The sequence below is a fragment of the Leiobunum rupestre genome, chromosome 4 (assembly GCF_980474605.1).
Source record: "Leiobunum rupestre chromosome 4, qqLeiRupe1.1.hap1, whole genome shotgun sequence".
Lineage (NCBI taxonomy): Eukaryota > Metazoa > Arthropoda > Arachnida > Opiliones > Sclerosomatidae > Leiobunum > Leiobunum rupestre.
Window position 1 is genome coordinate 53,135,246 of NC_143387.1, and position 18,849 is coordinate 53,154,094.

At 31.8% G+C, this 18,849-nt stretch overlaps 1 protein-coding gene across 2 annotated transcripts in view; it reads right to left on the bottom strand.

The window, feature by feature from the left end:
- Hasp (Hig-anchoring scaffold protein) overlaps window positions 1-18,849 on the bottom strand; it is a 177,182-nt gene that overhangs the window by 40,565 nt on the left and 117,768 nt on the right. For both annotated transcript variants that reach the window (XM_090173239.1, XM_090173238.1), the window contains exons 4-5: window positions 10,343-10,522; window positions 5,476-5,667 (exon numbers count right to left, since the gene is read on the bottom strand). In XM_090173239.1, the coding sequence (XP_090029365.1) occupies window positions 5,476-5,667; window positions 10,343-10,522 (372 nt within the window). The remainder of the gene's footprint in view (window positions 1-5,475; window positions 5,668-10,342; window positions 10,523-18,849) is intronic.

Here is an 18,849-nt window from a genome sequence, read left to right on the forward strand (position 1 = left end):
TTTTTATTTAAATATATATAGAATATTTCAGGGAGAAGCTAATTTCCAGGCGACACAGCCATTTTATTTTCAATAGAGAACCATAAAATGAAAAAAATACTAAACATTTTCCAACCGAAACTCCATTTACCGATTGGACTAAACTACGGCGGAGGGATATTCCTAATAACGAAAGTAGTGTTACGAAGTTATAAGTTATTAGTCCACAAGATGGAACTATTTTCGGCCGACGATTGCGTGTATAAGAGCAATATTTCCGCCATCCAAATCGAGGGAAAAAGTCTAAAAAGAACGACCAATAATAACGCAAATAAATCCGGATTAACACAACTTGAAATAAATCCAAAAAAAACTTTCCATCGCCGGAGATAACGAAATTGTAGATTCAAAGGAGGGAAGTAGAAAATGTAATAAAAAATAGGCCCTTCAAATCGCTCCGAAATAAGGGTTAAAATTTACTTTCTCGAACTAGTAAAAAATCTTCGAAACTTGAAAATCGCGGAGGACGAAAAAGGGTTCGAATAGAGATAGCGAAAGGAATAAAATTTCCATCAGAAAGGTATTATAACAAACCGAAAGGGGTCTCCCGCTTCGGCCCTCTAGTGGCCGATCCCGGGAACTATTCGGCGGAGGCCATTCGAGACGATAATGCGAGAAAAACGACCCTAGGGTCAAAATGGCTCTCGTGAAAAGTTCCGAATATCGTTAGAATGATCGAACACACTCATTTGAGGTTAAATTCCAACCCCCCCCCCGCCCTTAGAAACGCCCCCCCCCCAATACGCGTTACACCCTCAAAAGAAACCCACCCACACCCCAGATCATTTCTCTTCGTTTTCGGTGTGAAAATAAAAAGCAACCACTTTCAACCAAATCAATTTCTGGAGACGACATGGTAGGCACGCTATCAAAATATGGTTACTTTGGTCTTTTCATTATTATAATTATTATTGTTTTCGTACGAGATGCTTTTTCGTGGGTTCTAAGATTATCTCGCGGAGCAGTTTGGATAGGAGGAATGGAGGATCTTTATTTTATGTTTTAAGACGGGCGGGGTTTTAATTAAAATTATCGGGGCTTAAGTAGCCATTGTGCCCTCGTGGTTTTATTAAACGGGCTACTTTTTCCCATTGTTGTTTTTTTTGGTGGTACTTTTATTAGAAGGGATTTCATTATGGCACGTTGAGATTAAGGTCAAAGGTCAACTGCTACCGAGAATTCTTCGGCCGTAATTGATTATGAACGATTATTAAACTAATTAAAAAGTTATTTATGGAACTCGACTAAATCTTTCAAGGGGAAGGGATTTAAAATTCCATGTTCAGATTTCCAAAATCGTGGCTACGTTACTGGTAGTAGAACACTTAAAATTTACACCCTAATACTTAATATTACTGAAATAGCTCTGGTGTGTGTTAGTTGATGAGTTGGTTCGTAAGATTTAATGTCATGATTTAAAGTTAGTTTTGAAATTCAAATTACCTTTGGGGAATTCTCTTAAATAAGTTATAAGTAATTAAATAATTAATTATATAATTTAAATTATTAAAACTATTCCAGAAGTATTACTTATTAAAAATAATTATTTTTCTAATAACGCTTTCCAAAAAGATAAAAAAATTAAGTAAACCATGTTAATTAATGGTTGTGACTTAACGTAAAAAAAAATTCAAAAAATTTCCCTTATTTGCTATTGTCGTTGGTCCAGTTCAAATATAATTATATTTTGATTTCCTTACTAGAAAAGCCCTAAAGAATTTTAACCAAGTCCCGTCATCTTTTCAAATGATATTTCAGAAAGCTTTAACGAAAACGACTATCACAACGTGAAGCGCTTAAAGGGAATATAACCACCATCAAGCGTTCTTTACGCAAGACCATAACATTTGGAGGGATTACCTCAGCAACAAACCACTAAGAAGCGTCGATAATTTCAAACCCCCTATAAGGGAGCGGCCAATATTCGAACCCGCTTAGGATAACAAAAATACTAGAGGTTATATTCCCTTTAAGTCTATCTCTTGTACGTCAGCTCACCCAACCCCGTATTTCGTTGAAGAGCCCATTAAAGTTTACATACTCCATAAAAGATATAAATGTCTATATTTATATCAACCCTCAATCGAGCTTGTAGCCGAGGGCTTCGACATTTGCAAATGTTACGTAACTTACGTTCCGTATTCTGAATTTCAAAGTTATTTCAGAAATCAAAAACTAGAGTTGTTAATTTTCCGGAAAAATAAAATGCGGAAAAATTTACAGAAAATTTTCCGGAAAACTTTCCGAATTGCTGAAAATTTTCCGCAAATATAAAAGCTTGAAACATAAATTACTTTTTAAAGGTTTTTAAAAGTGTTTAACTTTTTATCGATATAAAATGTCTAATAATGGTAAACATACTACAAAACATTAATAGCGTTACATTGTTAATCAGTTTAAACTAGTCTAGAGGTTTAATTTTACTTTCAGATTCGAAAAAATGAGGCGAAAATTCCGCTTTATTTAAATTTGCAAACCATATATTAGACTAATCATGGAATGAAATTTTTTATTTTTTTCGGAAAAATACGGAAAATTTTCCGACTTACAACTCTATCAAAAACTGTTTTTGAGATTTCAGAGAGCAACTTTCGTGTTGATTTCTGGATTCTTTTAGGCTGATTTCGAGATTTTGAAACTGATTTTCGCCCAGATTTCCGATTTTTCAAGTTTATTTCGAGATTTGTAAAATAATTTTTATCTAGTGTACAAATCCATAAACAAATCGATACATTTGTAAACCACTAGCAGAAGAGACCAATGTCAAATTTCCGCTTTGAAAAGTCCAACCATAATAATAACTATATTAGGACAAACGTATATATGAAAGCGAAGTATATATATTTTTAAGTAAACAACCCGTAAAATATAAACACTCTCCATTTGGTCCCCCGAGGAGGTTCTTTCGAGGCAAGGGGGGGGGGGGGGACGCGATATTAACGCGGTAACCAAGGTGGACAAAAAAGAATTCAATTTTCTTAAAGAAAAAGTTTCTTGGAGAAAATATCATTCCATTTTTGCAATAAAAAGGAAACTCGGCGGGCTGGGGCAATAAAAGCGAAACAAAATGTTATTATTTCGAGTGCTTCAAGCGGACTATCACCACCACCATACGACATACCTCCCTCCCCTACACGAAACGATATGGTCAAGGCACAATCTAAGTTTTACACCCTTGCCGTACCTGTTTATACATTTTGTTACAGTGGCAAATTGGGAAGGTCGTATTAAAGCTTCAATAATAAATAAAATTAAAATTTAATTAAATTTATATTAAATAAATACATTCCGGTAAATTCTAATGAACTTTATAGCAACCCGAAGAAGAGAAAAATTGATTAAATTAACTTAAATTTGTTTATTAAATCTAAGGTTTTTTTTAAGAATTTTTAAACATTTTACGCCTCTTTTTTGGCAAATTGATTAATAATTTGCATATACGGAAACTTAAATTTAAATTTCTTTGAATTAAATTTAATTTCTTCTAATAATTTTATTCGCTCTAAATTGATATTACCCTCGAAAGCTACTTTAAGACATTTTAATAAATAGGTGATTTCAAAAATGACTTTTAAAACATGATTCGAATAACAAGAGTACTGGAGGATTATTTTTCGTTTCCTTTTGTTATCTTTCTATTGAGAACCAGTGAATAAATTCTAAATCTAAATTATGAAGTTAATACTTGTGATTATCATTTGATTACTATTAAATTATTACTGAATTTCAGTTATCGAAAATTTCTTATGACAATGATTATCATTTGGTTATTATTAATTATAATCATTTGGTTATTATTAATTATTATCATCATTTGGTTATTATTAATTATTATCATTGGTTATTATTAATTATTATCATTTGGTTATTATTAATTATTATCATTTGGTTATTATTAATTTTTATCATTTGGTTATTATTAATTGTTATCATTTGGTTATTATTCATTATTATCATTTGGTTATTATTAATTATTATCATTTGGTTATTATTAATTATTATCATTTGGTTAATATTAATTATTATCATTTGGTTATTAATTATTATCATTTGGTTATTATTAATTATTATCATTTGGTTATTATTAATTATTATCATTTGGTTATTATTAATTATTATCATTTGGTTATTATTAATTATTATCATTTGGTTATTATTAATTATTATCATTTGGTTATTAATTATTATCATTTGGTTATTATTAATTATTATCATTTGGTTATTATTAATTATTATCATTTGGTTATTATTAATTATTATCATTTGGTTATTATTAATTATTATCATTTGGTTATTATTAATTATTATCATTTGGTTATTATTAATTATTAGCATTTGGTTAATATCAGTACTTATCATTTTATTATTATTAAATGATTACTGAATATCAGTAATTATCATTTCATTACTATTAAATTATTACTGATTATCGGTAATAATTAATTGATTACTATTAAATTATTACTGATTATCGGTAATTATCATTTGAATACTATTAAATTATTACTGATTATCGGTAATTATAAATTCATTACTATTAAATTATTACTGATTATCAGTAATTATCAATTTATTACTATTTGATATCAGTGTTGCTTTTATAAGTCTAATGATTACTCTATGTAAAATTTAATTTGATTACCTAAAAATAAAAGCTATTTCTCGAACTCAAATAATTGATTATACGATCATTTGTACTTTATTTTTATTTTTTACCATACACCAAAATCGGTTTATTTTATGATCGTCAGAGAGGCTATTTAGTTCGGTTTAGGCCGGGATTGACTGAAAGTTCCTCCTCATGCTTTTCAACCAATTTTTAAATTTCCTGAATTTTCCACGTTTTTGAGCAAACCCTTATAAGTAAAAAAGACCAACGGTTTTGGGGCAAACTAAGCTTAATTTTCTCCAAAATATGTTGGTCTTGTTTCCTTCGAGTTTTCCAGCTCAATTCGGTTTACCGATTCCAATGGGAACCTCTCCTAACTCAATGAGTTGGTTAGAGGGGTTGTACCATGAGCTCCCCGGTTTCCCCTTTCCATAAAAACTTAGCTGAGGTTAACGGTAATAGAAAGTGTAGGGAGCTGTTGGCTCGCGTGGATTGACGGGCTTGCCACCACCCTCCTACGAAATTTGGTAATTGGCTTGGCAAGTCACTAGTCAACTTATAAGCTTAGCTGATTATTATTATCGTGTAAAAATATCAACATATTGAATGTGATTTTAGTACTAAATCTTCGAAAGTTAGTGGCTCAACAATGGATATAAATTTTTAAATCAATCAACAAACCTACAAGTACTACAGCTACTACATCATGCTCCATTTCATACGGCTCCACTAGTACCACAGCTACTACATTACGCGCGATTTCATACGGTTACCCCCGACTTTGAAGGGCGCGAGTAAAAAAGGAGAGATAAAGAGAGAGAGCTTACGTATGCATTTGAGGTCAGGCCCAAACCATTTGGCCGTGTTGTTGTGGAAGAGGCATTTGCTGCGGCTGAATCCCTGCGAGTCGTAGCCGGGAAAGCAGTTGTACTGCACCATTTCGTCGATCTCGAAATCGTCCTTGTCCATAGGCGCCGAATGACGAGCGTGACTCACCGTTGGTGGTTTTCCGCACACAGCTGCCAGACCAGAACGGGTCAAAAAAAAAGATCAGGGTTAAATTCTTCTATTTGGAGAAACTCTTAGCCATAAAAAGTATAATCCCGAAGGAAAGTGCAACTCATTCCCCGATGACATTGGATCGGATCCATCTTGGTACAAAAAGGTAAACCTTTTGTTTAGATCGCGTCGTGTTTTCCGACAATTTTGGCCAAAACGCGTCTTACTCATAGAAATAGAAATGAGACTAGAAGCACGATTAGATTGTGATGCGATGTACGAGTTAGAAGGCTGCCATGAGAGTGGAATCGCCAGCATTCTTTGTGGAAACACGCCATCTATTTTTAAAAATTTAAAGTTTAATTTTTCTTTAATAGATGGCGCACTCCTGCGTGGATTAGTAGCGATTCCACTCTAATGGCAGCCTTCTAGCTTGCCCGTTTTCCTTGAGATTACCGGATAGCGCAGTGGATCTAGTCTCATTTCTATTTCTATGGTCTTACTAGCCGAAGCTTCCATTTCTAGCGGAATCTCTCGCTCGAGACAATAAAATCAAGTAGTGTTGTAAGTAGGAAAATGGCCGAAGCCTTTTTTCCGGAAAATTTTCCGTATTTTTCCGAAAAAAATTAAAAAAATTTTCTTTTCATGATTAGTCTAATATATTGTTTGCGAATTTAAATAAAGCGGCATTTTCGCCTCATTTTTTTCGAATCTAACAGTAAAACTAAACCTCTAGACTAGCTTTAAACTGATAAATAATGTAACACCTAGGAGCAACAAACACAACACCCCACACAAGGAGAACGCAACCCGTCAAAAGTCGTGGATTTTCTTGTGTACATTTTTCATTGGCTAGACGCTTTAGCGCCTGCTGCCGTCGGAAGGGGAAAATTCGGAAATTGTAAAACGTTCAGCGTAAAGGCTCGTGACGCTCGTCCAATTAAATTCGTACACAACCCTTCGTTAGCGTGTTTAAAGGCTAGCTGCGTTCTCCTTGTGTTTGTTGCTCCTAGGTAACACTATTAATGTTTTGTAGTATGTTTGCTTATATTAGACATTTTATATCGATAAAAAGTTAAAGATTAAAAACCCTTAATTTTTTTATTTTTCCGATTTGCGGGAAATTTTTCCGCATTTTATTTTTCCCGAAAATTAATAACACTAAAATGGAGCGTGTTAAACCGCGATAAGAAATCCAATTTCTTTTGTCGAAAATAGGAATTTGGGAGATGTGAACGGGGCCTGCCCGCCTAGCGAGGTGCTTGGGAAGTTTGGAGGGAATTCGAGGTGTCTTTGTATTTATCTGATAGACAGCGATATTCCTTTTAAATCGATGGGAGCCCCCTCTTCTGGTCATTAGAAAAACGAGTCGCCGAACCTAAGCTCTGGCAGATCGCTCGCTCCCTCTAGCGAGATTTTGCTAAATTAAAAGCAACTGGCCTTCGATGGCGGAGGGATTAGGAGGGCGGCTTGTTGATGGCTTTCGTCCAAATAAAAGCGAGGCCTTTCATTGGTACCACAGACAACGCGCTATCGACAGCGTAACAGGTTGTTTGTCTTACGGTTATTGTCTTTATACACACGCCTCCCAATTATATTGGCAGGATGCCACCCAATTCATCCTTACGAGGGAAAAAGTCGACGCGTTTGTTTACTTGCTGGCACGTATTCGCCAAGGCTTAAGTGACGAAAGCCGGTCTTCAAATTTAGGGACATTATCGTATTTGTTCCACTTTTAAAGTTAATATCGAAAGTACGCATTATTTTTCATAGCGATAAGTTTTTTATACCATAAATAACATAATTTTAATAAGAATGACCAGGAAACTATAGAGGTATACACTTGGAATGTCTAAGGTTCCATTGGGACGGTGATACTAAAGCGCGTCGGGGAAAAGGCGCGGCTTAACTACGTCAAGTGTAAGACGTAACACGACATTTCAAATTCATTGGCTCGAGGTTTGACGCGAAAAGAATGCGTCGTCATGGTAACAAATAGGCGATCTTCCCGCGCAAAATAGGCTTATAAAACAATGGATTTAAAAACCTCAATTTGTTATCGTACTTAATATTTTAAAGTAATTATAATGTTCTTCGCGAAAGAAGTGTAGTGATACCTAATTTCAGGTATTTGTATGGTTATAAAAGAAATAATCAGGTAAGCTAATAATTTAATAACCATGACTAGGCTTAATGGCGAGTTTTCGTCGAATTTTAGGGTAGCGAGGCGCGAGAGTTTTTATCGTGAGTTTCCCGCTTTAAGACACGCCCATTTCTACGAGCTTCATCACGGCCGTAAAAATCTTCCTTAGACATTCCAAGTGTATACCTATATAGTTTCCTGGTAGGACTTTTCCAATAGGTGATTCCGAAAAAGATTGGTGGTCACATGATTTGGTTACTTTCTGTTGTATGGTTAAAGTATTTGTGCGCGCGCTTTATTTTTCATTTTCAACGCGCGTGCACAATCGCGCGAGCCACAATCTACTAATAAATCAAGAGTGCGCGCCCATAAAATTAACTCTTTGTACATGTATTTGTCGATATTATATTTCAGAATCACCTATTGTTTTAAAGCTAATTTTCTGGCTGAACGTTTTTTCGACACTGAAACTCTCGCGTAGTTCCCATCCGAACTAGCAACCGAACGGACTTGTGAGTAGAATATTAGATGATCGCGATCGAAAACTATCGCTACGCCCCCTTTGATTCGCCATTGAAACCTAGATAGGTAGCGGCTAAAGCAGACGCTATTAGTTTTTCCTCATCGTTATTCGTAAATTTAATCTTATAAATAATGATACTTGCATAATAATATAATTTTTGCATCGTTTGTTTCTATATAAATTTATTTAAGATCTATTTAGCTATTCCCATAGGGCGTTGTTTACCACCCGAGCTGTTCAAGCGGCCAGCCAATGATTTAAAGCAAGTGGCGGCTCTATCAATAAGAGTAAAAAAGGTTTACAAAAATGCTTCTAAAAGCGCCTCTAGGTTAACGGTAATAGTTAGTGTAGGGAGCTGTTGGCTCGAACTCGTGGCATGCAGGGCTTGTCACCACCCTCCTACGCATTGTAACCCGGCCACCTGAATTAATGGCTTCAAAAGTCGCTTGATGACTTAGGCCTAAGGTGGTGCCTTGGGTATTAACCTAGCTGATTATTATTATTATAATTTCCTCAAGCGAAAGGCGATTTGTCTGCCATCTATTTGTTTTCCCGAAACCACGTGTTTATTAAGTTAATAATCACGTGATTCCGAAAAGCCAATCACCGCGAGAAGCTCCCAATTTGCCACACCCTTGAGGCTATATTTAGGTACTTAACCAACTGGTTTCGATTAATACGCTAACGACTTATTTCCCGAAAATGGCAGGGAGTAAAAACATTTATTTCCCTAAAACGGCAGGGAGTAAAAACATTTATTTCCCGAAAATGGCCGAGAGTAAAAACATTTATTTCCCTAAAACGGCAGGGAGTAAAAACATTTATTTCCCGAAATTGGCCGAGAGTAAAAACATTTATTTCCCTAAAACGGCAGGGAGTAAAAACATTTATTTCCCGAAATTGGCAGGGAGTAAAACCATTTATTTCCCTAAAACGGCAGGGAGTAAAAACATTTATTTCTCGAAAATGGCAGGAAGTGAAAACATTTATTTCCCGAAAATTATCACGTGTTTTTGATTCTCTGGTTTTACTCCATTCCACTAGATGGCGCCACGAGACGGTTGTATGGACTCCCGAAAAACTTGAATATCTCCCTTAGCTAATTATGACCTCTGCCAACGACATCTAGCGCGAGCGAATGGAACTAGACAGGAGCCGCCACTTGCCTTAAAAAATACGAGCAGCATATTACGTTCGACAAGGTTTAAACCGAGCCCGTTTCTTCAGATGTATTCTAAGCACGGTGCCAATGGATCCTCAGACATTGAAAGGGTATATTATATTTTCCTGATTATAGTGATTTACTAAAACAAATGCACCGTAAAAATAAGAAATACTATCGGCGGTACAGTGTAAACAACCGTTAAAGCGCTCCCATTGCATATTACTTTTTATATAGCCAAGATGGATACTTCTTTCGTAAGACATATATTATACACTTCTGCTAATACGTATTAAAACCCCGTTTTGTCGCAACGATTATTTACACGGGTATCGACAGTTTTTTCGTTCCCGAAAATGTCGAACAAAAGAGCGAAACGCATTAGCAGCAACATAGGCCTTTGCACCTGCCTCCAAGGCTTAAGAGGACGCGAAAACTATTTAAAAGGTAAACGGTTTGCGGGAGGGAGAAAGGCCTGTTCTCGCGGCGGCCAAAAATAATGCCCAGGCAGATAAGTAATAAAAATCCGGGCATTTTTCAAAACGGCCGGGTAGTTTGTCTGGATATACTGACACTAACAAGGGCTCAACGACGAAATCCAGGGCTATCTAGTATCGGGGTGGAATGGGAAGAGGTTTCGAGATTTTATCAGCGCCAACGAAGGAACAGCGTTTCTCGATTAGAAGGAGAGCGGTGTTTATCGATTGAGAAAAGTGCCGACCCCGTTTTAAGTATTTGTTTTGAAAAATTCCCTCTTTAAATTCTATTGATTGATAGAATTGGTTTTGTTGCTCGTTTTCTATTACTTATTTTTGAAAGGACTCGTATATTTCCGTAACGGCATTTGACAAAGCCTTATCAACGAACCTTTTTTTCGACAGACTGGCGGTGAATCGCTCCACGACGTGTCCCCTTGGCAGAAGCTCTCCCTGGAACCGGACATCCAGAAACCTTCGTCGCAGGTATAGGTCACTTTGGCGCCGAAATAGTCACCGGTCACTTTGAACTGACCATTCTCGATGGGCTTCAAATCTTCGCAGTGTAAATCTATCGAAGATATCGAGAACAATTAATTATCTCGCTTATAGAACATTTGAGTTTTTTATGGTGTACGAATTGGGAATCGCGACCAGGGTTCCTCAATTTATAGGAGGTTAGCTAACAACCCTAGAAACGCGTAATACAAAATAAGTCAAACCTACGTTACCCCTCCTCCTCCAACAGCGCCATCTATTGCAGATAAATAGAAGCTCATGAAAAAAATAAACATTTATGACGGCGATTAATTATTAATATACTTTAATAAAGTTCATTGAATTTTATAAATAAAAAAATATTTTCGGTAAATATTTATTTCAAATTAGGGCTACCTTTACTCAATGTAATTAACAAAGATGACACTCACTTAAAAGCTTCCATAATGAACCTCTTGAAGTTAAATAACCCTGCCTAAACCATAACCTCTTGAAAAGGTCTGTATTGGTTTCTGCAAAATTTCGCTCTTATAGCGTTTTCCATTTGACTGCTCTCGAGCGCTCTAGATCGCTCTGATCAACATTTTATGTTCCATTTGCGTGCTCGGATCTGCGCCCAAAACCGATCGGCCGATTTCGACAGATCAACGGATCGAGATTGAGATCGGAGCAAATTTTTGCGTTTAATTTTTAGATTTTTTGCCAAAATGGCAGACCAAGACGTGAAAATAGAAATTACTAGCAGACGAAAAACAACAAAGCGCGGGAATATGATAATGGCATTTTCCATTTGCGTTTTACTCTAGTCGTTTGGGGCGAGATCTATGACGTCAGAAACAGATTCGGAGCGAATTACGAGCAATCAAATGGAAAACGCTTTGATGTTTAGCAATTATCTCTCAATGTACGGGGTGTTTACTCAAGCTCGCCAGAATAAGATTCCGTGTTAATTTACATAGAAAAATCAACTGTTTCCAATACAATGTTTGTTGAAAGATATAGATTATAGATAATTCTGTTCATCAGTTATATAATTTAATGTATTCACATGTACAAAATACCAGATCGCTAAATGCATTCCAATTTAAAATTCCCAAACTAAATAAGACTAAAAGTCAAAAGCATGCCATGTATTATGGTCCACTAATATTTAACCAACTTAATGCAAACTTAAAAAATGAAGTACATCTTAAAAAATTTAAAAGATAAGTTAAAAAATGGGCGGCTGAAAAATATGATATGATAAATAACATGTTCTAGGCCTAGAAGAAATGTTTCATGATATTTTTTGATTTTGTAAATTGTGCGGTGCTCTAAAAAATTACTAAAAATTACTAATTGTGCCCTCTACGTAAAGCTTTGCTTTAGTAGAAGGGCATGTGTACTAAAAACAAAATGGAATTGTATAAAAAAAATAATAATTGTAAATACAGGTACACAAATAAAAAATAAAATAATAAAAAAAATATCTATCGACTATTCAAATTAACACAATGTTTCGAAATTGAGTAAGAAGTACTAAAAAGAAGTTTGTTAAACAAATCCCTTTTTTTTTCAAATTAAGTACTATAGTCTTAGTAAGACTAACCCTAAATATTTGTTTATCCTTAATGCAAATAAACTATAGTGAGTTGCAGGCTAAGAAAGACAAAATATATAGTACAATCGGCGCAAGGATGCCTCAGATCGTTTCCGGTCATTCCACCGCGCGAAATTTGAATTTGGCCATTTTACGGTCAAATTCGAATTTTGCTCTTTTTGTCGTCTTTTAGCGCCATATAGAGACCGAAATTGGAATCTTTATTTTTTAATTTCATAATTGTGGTGGCGAGCAAATTTAAAAGATAAGGCATTCCTATCATTCTTAAATTTAAAATAGTATGTATAATTATTTAATTTTGTAAATTTATTTCTACGTCTTACCAGTTAAATCGGCAGTTTCTTTTAAAATAGTTACCACGCTTTCTTGGGGGTAACGTTGTCTTAATGAGCTATAGACGTTTAAAATTATATTTTTATCTTTACCTGTTAACAATAAACCTTTATCATGCTTTTTATAGAAACCTCTTGGGCTATTTAAAATATTTGGAGCTTCAATTATCGAACCTTCTTTAGCTGCATTCAGTAATGAAACTCATGACAACATGAAATTAAAAAATAAAGATTCCAATTTCGGTCTCTAGATGGCGCTAAAAGACGACAAAAAGAGCAAAATTAGAATTTGACCGTAAAATGGCCAAATTTAAATTTCGCGCGGTGGAATGACCGGAAACGATCTGAGGCAACCTTGCGCCGATTGTACTATATATTTTGTCTTTCTTAGCCTGCAACTCACTATAGAACTCAGTTTTCATCCTGATTTAAGAAAAACAAATCCTGAAAAATTATACTTCGAATAAAGTTAATACTATCTTAAAACGTTTCAGGCAAATATTTCCTTTTTAGAAAACGAAATATGGTCTCCGTCGACAGAGGGAGTCAATCCAATTAAAGGGTTATTTGAATAACGTGCCGAATTAGGAAAATAAACATACTTCGAGGCGAAACCTCGATATCTCTTTTTCTTTGTAGCAATTCTATTACACCCAATAAAACAGAAGAAAGGTTTTATCCACGGAAGTCGCATTCCAATTTTTTCACGTTTTTTTTTTCCGAATTTCATTTTTTATTTTCTTTATTGGTAGTTTTTATTTTAAGAGTAATACGGGAGTGCAAAAAAAAATTAGAAAATGACTTTTCATTATCTCATTAAACGCCAGATTATATACTTTGAACAATAAAGCTAAATATTGATTTATTTATGTAGAGTAATGGTTTCCAGGTTTTTTTAATATTATAGGTGTATTTCCAAATCCACAAAAAGGACTGTAGCGATGATAAACGCAATTTTTCGCCATTTCGATTTCCAAAACTATTTGACTCAAAAATTGTACTATTTTCATATTTAATTAAAAAAATCAATAATTATTTTCATTTTAATCCGATTAGTTTATTCTTTATTTATTGATAAATTAATGGATATTTTCAAGTGTAGTTCATGGATACCTAGCTTATATCGGTCAAATAATCTAAAATTAATGAAATTTAATTACAATTTATTATTTTAGTTTGCTTTGTATTGAAATTGTTTCAGAACTTATTTTCGCCATTTTTATTCAATGATTTTTTACTTGATATAATCAATAATTTTTTTACTTGATTGAAATCAATAATTTTTTACTTGATTGAAATCAATGATTTTTATCTTGATTTAATGGAGGTAAGTGTTATCAGGGGGTAAGTGTGACCACCCCGTATAGGGGGGGTGGCGGAGTGGTTAGCACTTGCGCCTCGCAGCAAGAGGAGCCGGGTTCGATCCCAGCTTTTGGCACTGTGTGAAAACTCGGAACAACTCCTTCTGCGTTGAGTTTGCAAGTTTAAGGGGTTTTCCCCCGAGCAATAAAAACTTGTTGTTAACGGTATTAGTTAGTGTAGGGAGCTGTTGGCTCGCGTGGCATGCAGGGCTTGCCACCACCCTCCTACGCAGTGTAATTCACTCAGCAAGTCATTAGTTGACTGATTATTATTATAGTGTAAAAAATCAACGTATTGAATCTGATTTTAGTGAATTAATGGCTTCAAAAGTCGCTTGGTGCCTTGGGTATTAGCCTAGCTGATTATTATTTCCCAAAATAATATTTGATGAACAGATATTGAAAGATACTTAATTATACCCATTTTGTCTATTTTCAATATTAATTTAAATTAAATTTAGTTTTTAAAACTTTTAGTTCAAAAAACATTATACTCTTCTACAAGTGTTTAGAGATTTTATGCCCAAAATAAAAGTTCCGTAACTTTTTTGCTAACTGACAAACTGGTTTCACATTTTGGTATTTTGTAGTCAGTTTATCTTTTAACGTGATTGGTATTTTTGCTAATAATTTGAGGATTTCAAAATTTAATCTGGAAAAACTCTTTCTAAATTTGCAGTGTGGGGTAAGTGTGATCAGGTAATCAATGTAAAATTTTCGTAAAATAATTTATGGTTTATAAGACCACTTTTTATAATTTTCTTAATGTAAACTTACTAAAAAAGGAAATTTTAAAGGGAATATAACCTCTGGTATTTTGTCACCCTTCGACGGTTTCGCCGTTGGCCGCTCCCTCCTATGGCTTTAAAGGTTTCGGCGCTGCTTAGTGGTTTACTGAAATGATAATCTCAAAAACTGTGGGGGGTCTTCCATACAGATCGCGTTGGAGGTTATATTCCCTTTACACTTTAGATGAAAGTACGCATCTGGGTACTTAAAGGGAATATAACCTCAGGTATTTGGTGTGGAACACCAACGCTTGCAGCTCTGGCCGCTCTTGCCTTCGGCTTTAAAAATGTTTGGCGCCACTGTACAGGGACATTTGAAAAATTGAAGGGGTCTTCCGTAAAGATTGCTTTGCAGGTTATATTCCCTTTAAGTTTAAAAACATCGTAACTTGAAAAATTAATATTCGAGAAAATCAACTTTAAAACTGATTTCTATGGCCAGTCCGGGCCTGCCTTTTACCCCCCATTGTTCAACCCTGATTATAATAGATTGTTCCTTGAACAATTTTCTTTAAAACGATACCTTAAATTTCATTATGTGATGTTCCTTTTGCGAGGTATAAGAACATTTTGGTTCAAAAGGGGTGAAAATTCGAGAAACAACTTGACTATTTTTTGCCCCCTTTACACCCCCTTTGTCCAACTCTGAACATACCGATTGGTTCCGTAGTCAAATACCTATAAGAGGATGTATTTAAAATTATTATAGGATGTTCCTATCAAAAGCTACGGAGACATTTAGATTAAAAGGGGTAAATATTCAAATTTCGACCCCCCTGAAAACGCCAGTGGTTTAAAAATGGAAAACTCTGAAAAATAATACAAAGACCTATATAGAACATATTTCCGTCGAGTTACATTCCATGGACACGAAAGTCCACATCAGCTATTTGGTTTTCTAAACCCTATCACACTTACCCCAAAAATGAGGGCTAAGTGTGACCACACGAAGATATTATTTTAGAGGAACGAAAAAAATATGGCTTTAATGGGACACCATATTTAACCTCTGTATGTAATTTCATTGCGATTGGTCAAGGATTGCACAATTACCCCACCCCCTATCACACTTGCCCCGCATTTCGGGGGTAAGTGTGATCAGTAACAGAGTTAAATTAAATAATTAATATTTAAATAAATATTTATTCGATATTGAATTTGATTGCGTAGTTGTGTGGTATATAGTGGCCATATTAATGATACCAATTCTTAAGAGGATGCTATTTTTAGTTTAGGAGTAATTTCCAGTAAACTCCCAAAACAAATATTTTGATCACACTTACCTCCATCGACCCTAAATCAAATGATTTTTATCTTGATTTAAATCAATGATTTTTATCTTGATTTAAATCAATGATTTTTATCTTGATTTAAATCAATGATTTTTATCTTGATTTAAATCAATGATTTTTATCTTGATTTAAATCAATGATTTTTATCTTGATTTAAATCAATGATTTTTATCTTGATTTAAATCAATCATTTTTATCTTGATTTAAATCAATGATTTTTATCTTGATTTAAATCAATGATTTTTATCTTGATTTAAATCAATCATTTTTATCTTGATTTAAATCAATGATTTTTATCTTGATTTAAATCAATGATTTTTAACTTAATTTAAATCAATGATTTTTATCTTGATTTAAATCAATGATTTTCAAACTAACTTGATTTAAATTAATTATTTTCAAACTAACTTGATTTAAATCAATGATTTTTAACTTAATTTAAATCAATGATTTTAATCTTGATTTAAATCAATGATTTTCAAACTAACTTGATTTAAATTAATTATTTTCAAACTAACTTGATTTAAATTAATTATTTTCAAACTAACTTGATTTAAATTAATTATTTTCAAACTAACTTGATTTAAATTAATTATTTTCCAACTAACTGGATAGATTTTTTTAACTAACTTGATTTAAATCAATGATTTTTAACTTGATTTAAATCAATGATTTTTATCTTCATTTAAATCAATGATTTTTATCTTGATTTAAATCAATGATTTTTAACTTCGTTTAAACCAATGACTTTTTACTTCATTTAAATCAATGATTTTCTAACTAACACGATTTAAATTAATTATTTTCAAACTAACTTGATTTAAATTAATTATTTTCAAACTAACTTGATTTAAATTAATGATTTTCAAACTAACTTGATTTAAATTAATTATTTTCAAACTAACTTGATTTAAATTAATTATTTTCAAACTAACTTGATTTAAATTAATTATTTTCAAACTAACTTGATTTAAATTAATTATTTTCAAACTAACTTGATTTAAATTAATTATTTTCAAACTAACTTGATTTAAATTAATTATTTTCAAACTAACTTGATTTAAATTAATTATTTTCAAACTAACTTGATTTAAATTAATTATTTTCCAACTAACTGGATAGATTTTTTTAACTAACTTGATTTAAATCAATGATTTTTAACTTGATTTAAATCAATGATTTTTATCTTCATTTAAATCAATGATTTTTATCTTGATTTAAATCAATGATTTTTAACTTCGTTTAAACCAATGACTTTTTACTTCATTTAAATCAATGATTTTCTAACTAACACGATTTAAATTAATTATTTTCAAACTAACTTGATTTAAATTAATTATTTTCAAACTAACTTGATTTAAATTAATGATTTTCAAACTAACTTGATTTAAATTAATTATTTTCAAACTAACTTGATTTAAATTAATTATTTTCAAACTAACTTGATTTAAATTAATTATTTTCAAACTAACTTGATTTAAATTAATTATTTTCAAACTAACTTGATTTAAATTAATTATTTTCAAACTAACTTGATTTAAATTAATTATTTTCAAACTAACTTGATTTAAATTAATTATTTTCAAACTAACTTGATTTAAATTAATTATTTTCCAACTAACTGGATAGATTTTTTTAACTAACTTGATTTAAATCAATGATTTTTAACTTGATTTAAATCAATGATTTTTATCTTCATTTAAATCAATGATTTTTATCTTGATTTAAATCAATGATTTTTATCTTGATTTAAATCAATGATTTTTAACTTCGTTTAAACCAATGACTTTTTACTTCATTTAAATCAATGATTTTCTAACTAACACGATTTAAATTAATTATTTTCAAACTAACTTGATTTAAATTAATTATTTTCAAACTAACTTGATTTAAATTAATGATTTTCAAACTAACTTGATTTAAATTAATTATTTTCAAACTAACTTGATTTAAATTAATTATTTTCAAACTAACTTGATTTAAATTAATTATTTTCAAACTAACTTGATTTAAATTAATTATTTTCCAACTAACTTGATTTAAATTAATTATTTTCAAACTAACTTGATTTAAATTAATTATTTTCAAACTAACTTGATTTAAATTAATTATTTTCAAACTAACTTGGTTTAAACTAATTATTTTCCAACTAACTTGATTTAAATTAATTATTTTCAAACTAACTTGATTTAAATTAATTATTTTCAAACTAACTTGATTTAAATTAATTATTTTCCAACTAACTGGATAGATTTTTTTAACTAACTTGATTTAAATCAATGATTTTTAACTTGATTTAAATCAATGATTTTTATCTTCATTTAAATCAATGATTTTTATCTTGATTTAAATCAATGATTTTTAACTTCGTTTAAACCAATGACTTTTTACTTCATTTAAATCAATGATTTTCTAACTAACACGATTTAAATTAATTATTTTCAAACTAACTTGATTTAAATTAATTATTTTCAAACTAACTTGATTTAAATTAATTATTTTCAAACTAACTTGATTTAAATTAATTATTTTCAAACTAACTTGATTTAAATTAATTATTTTCAAACTAACTTGATTTAAATTAATTATTTTCCAACTAACTGGATAGATTTTTTTAACTAACTTGATTTAAATCAATGATTTTTAACTTGATTTAAATCAATGATTTTTATCTTCATTTAAATCAATGATTTTTATCTTGATTTAAATCAATGATTTTTAACTTCGTTTAAACCAATGACTTTTTACTTCATTTAAATCAATGATTTTCTAACTAACACGATTTAAATTAATTATTTTCAAACTAACTTGATTTAAATTAATTATTTTCAAACTAACTTGATTTAAATTAATGATTTTCAAACTAACTTGATTTAAATTAATTATTTTCAAACTAACTTGATTTAAATTAATTATTTTCAAACTAACTTGATTTAAATTAATTATTTTCAAACTAACTTGATTTAAATTAATTATTTTCCAACTAACTGGATAGATTTTTTTAACTAACTTGATTTAAATCAATGA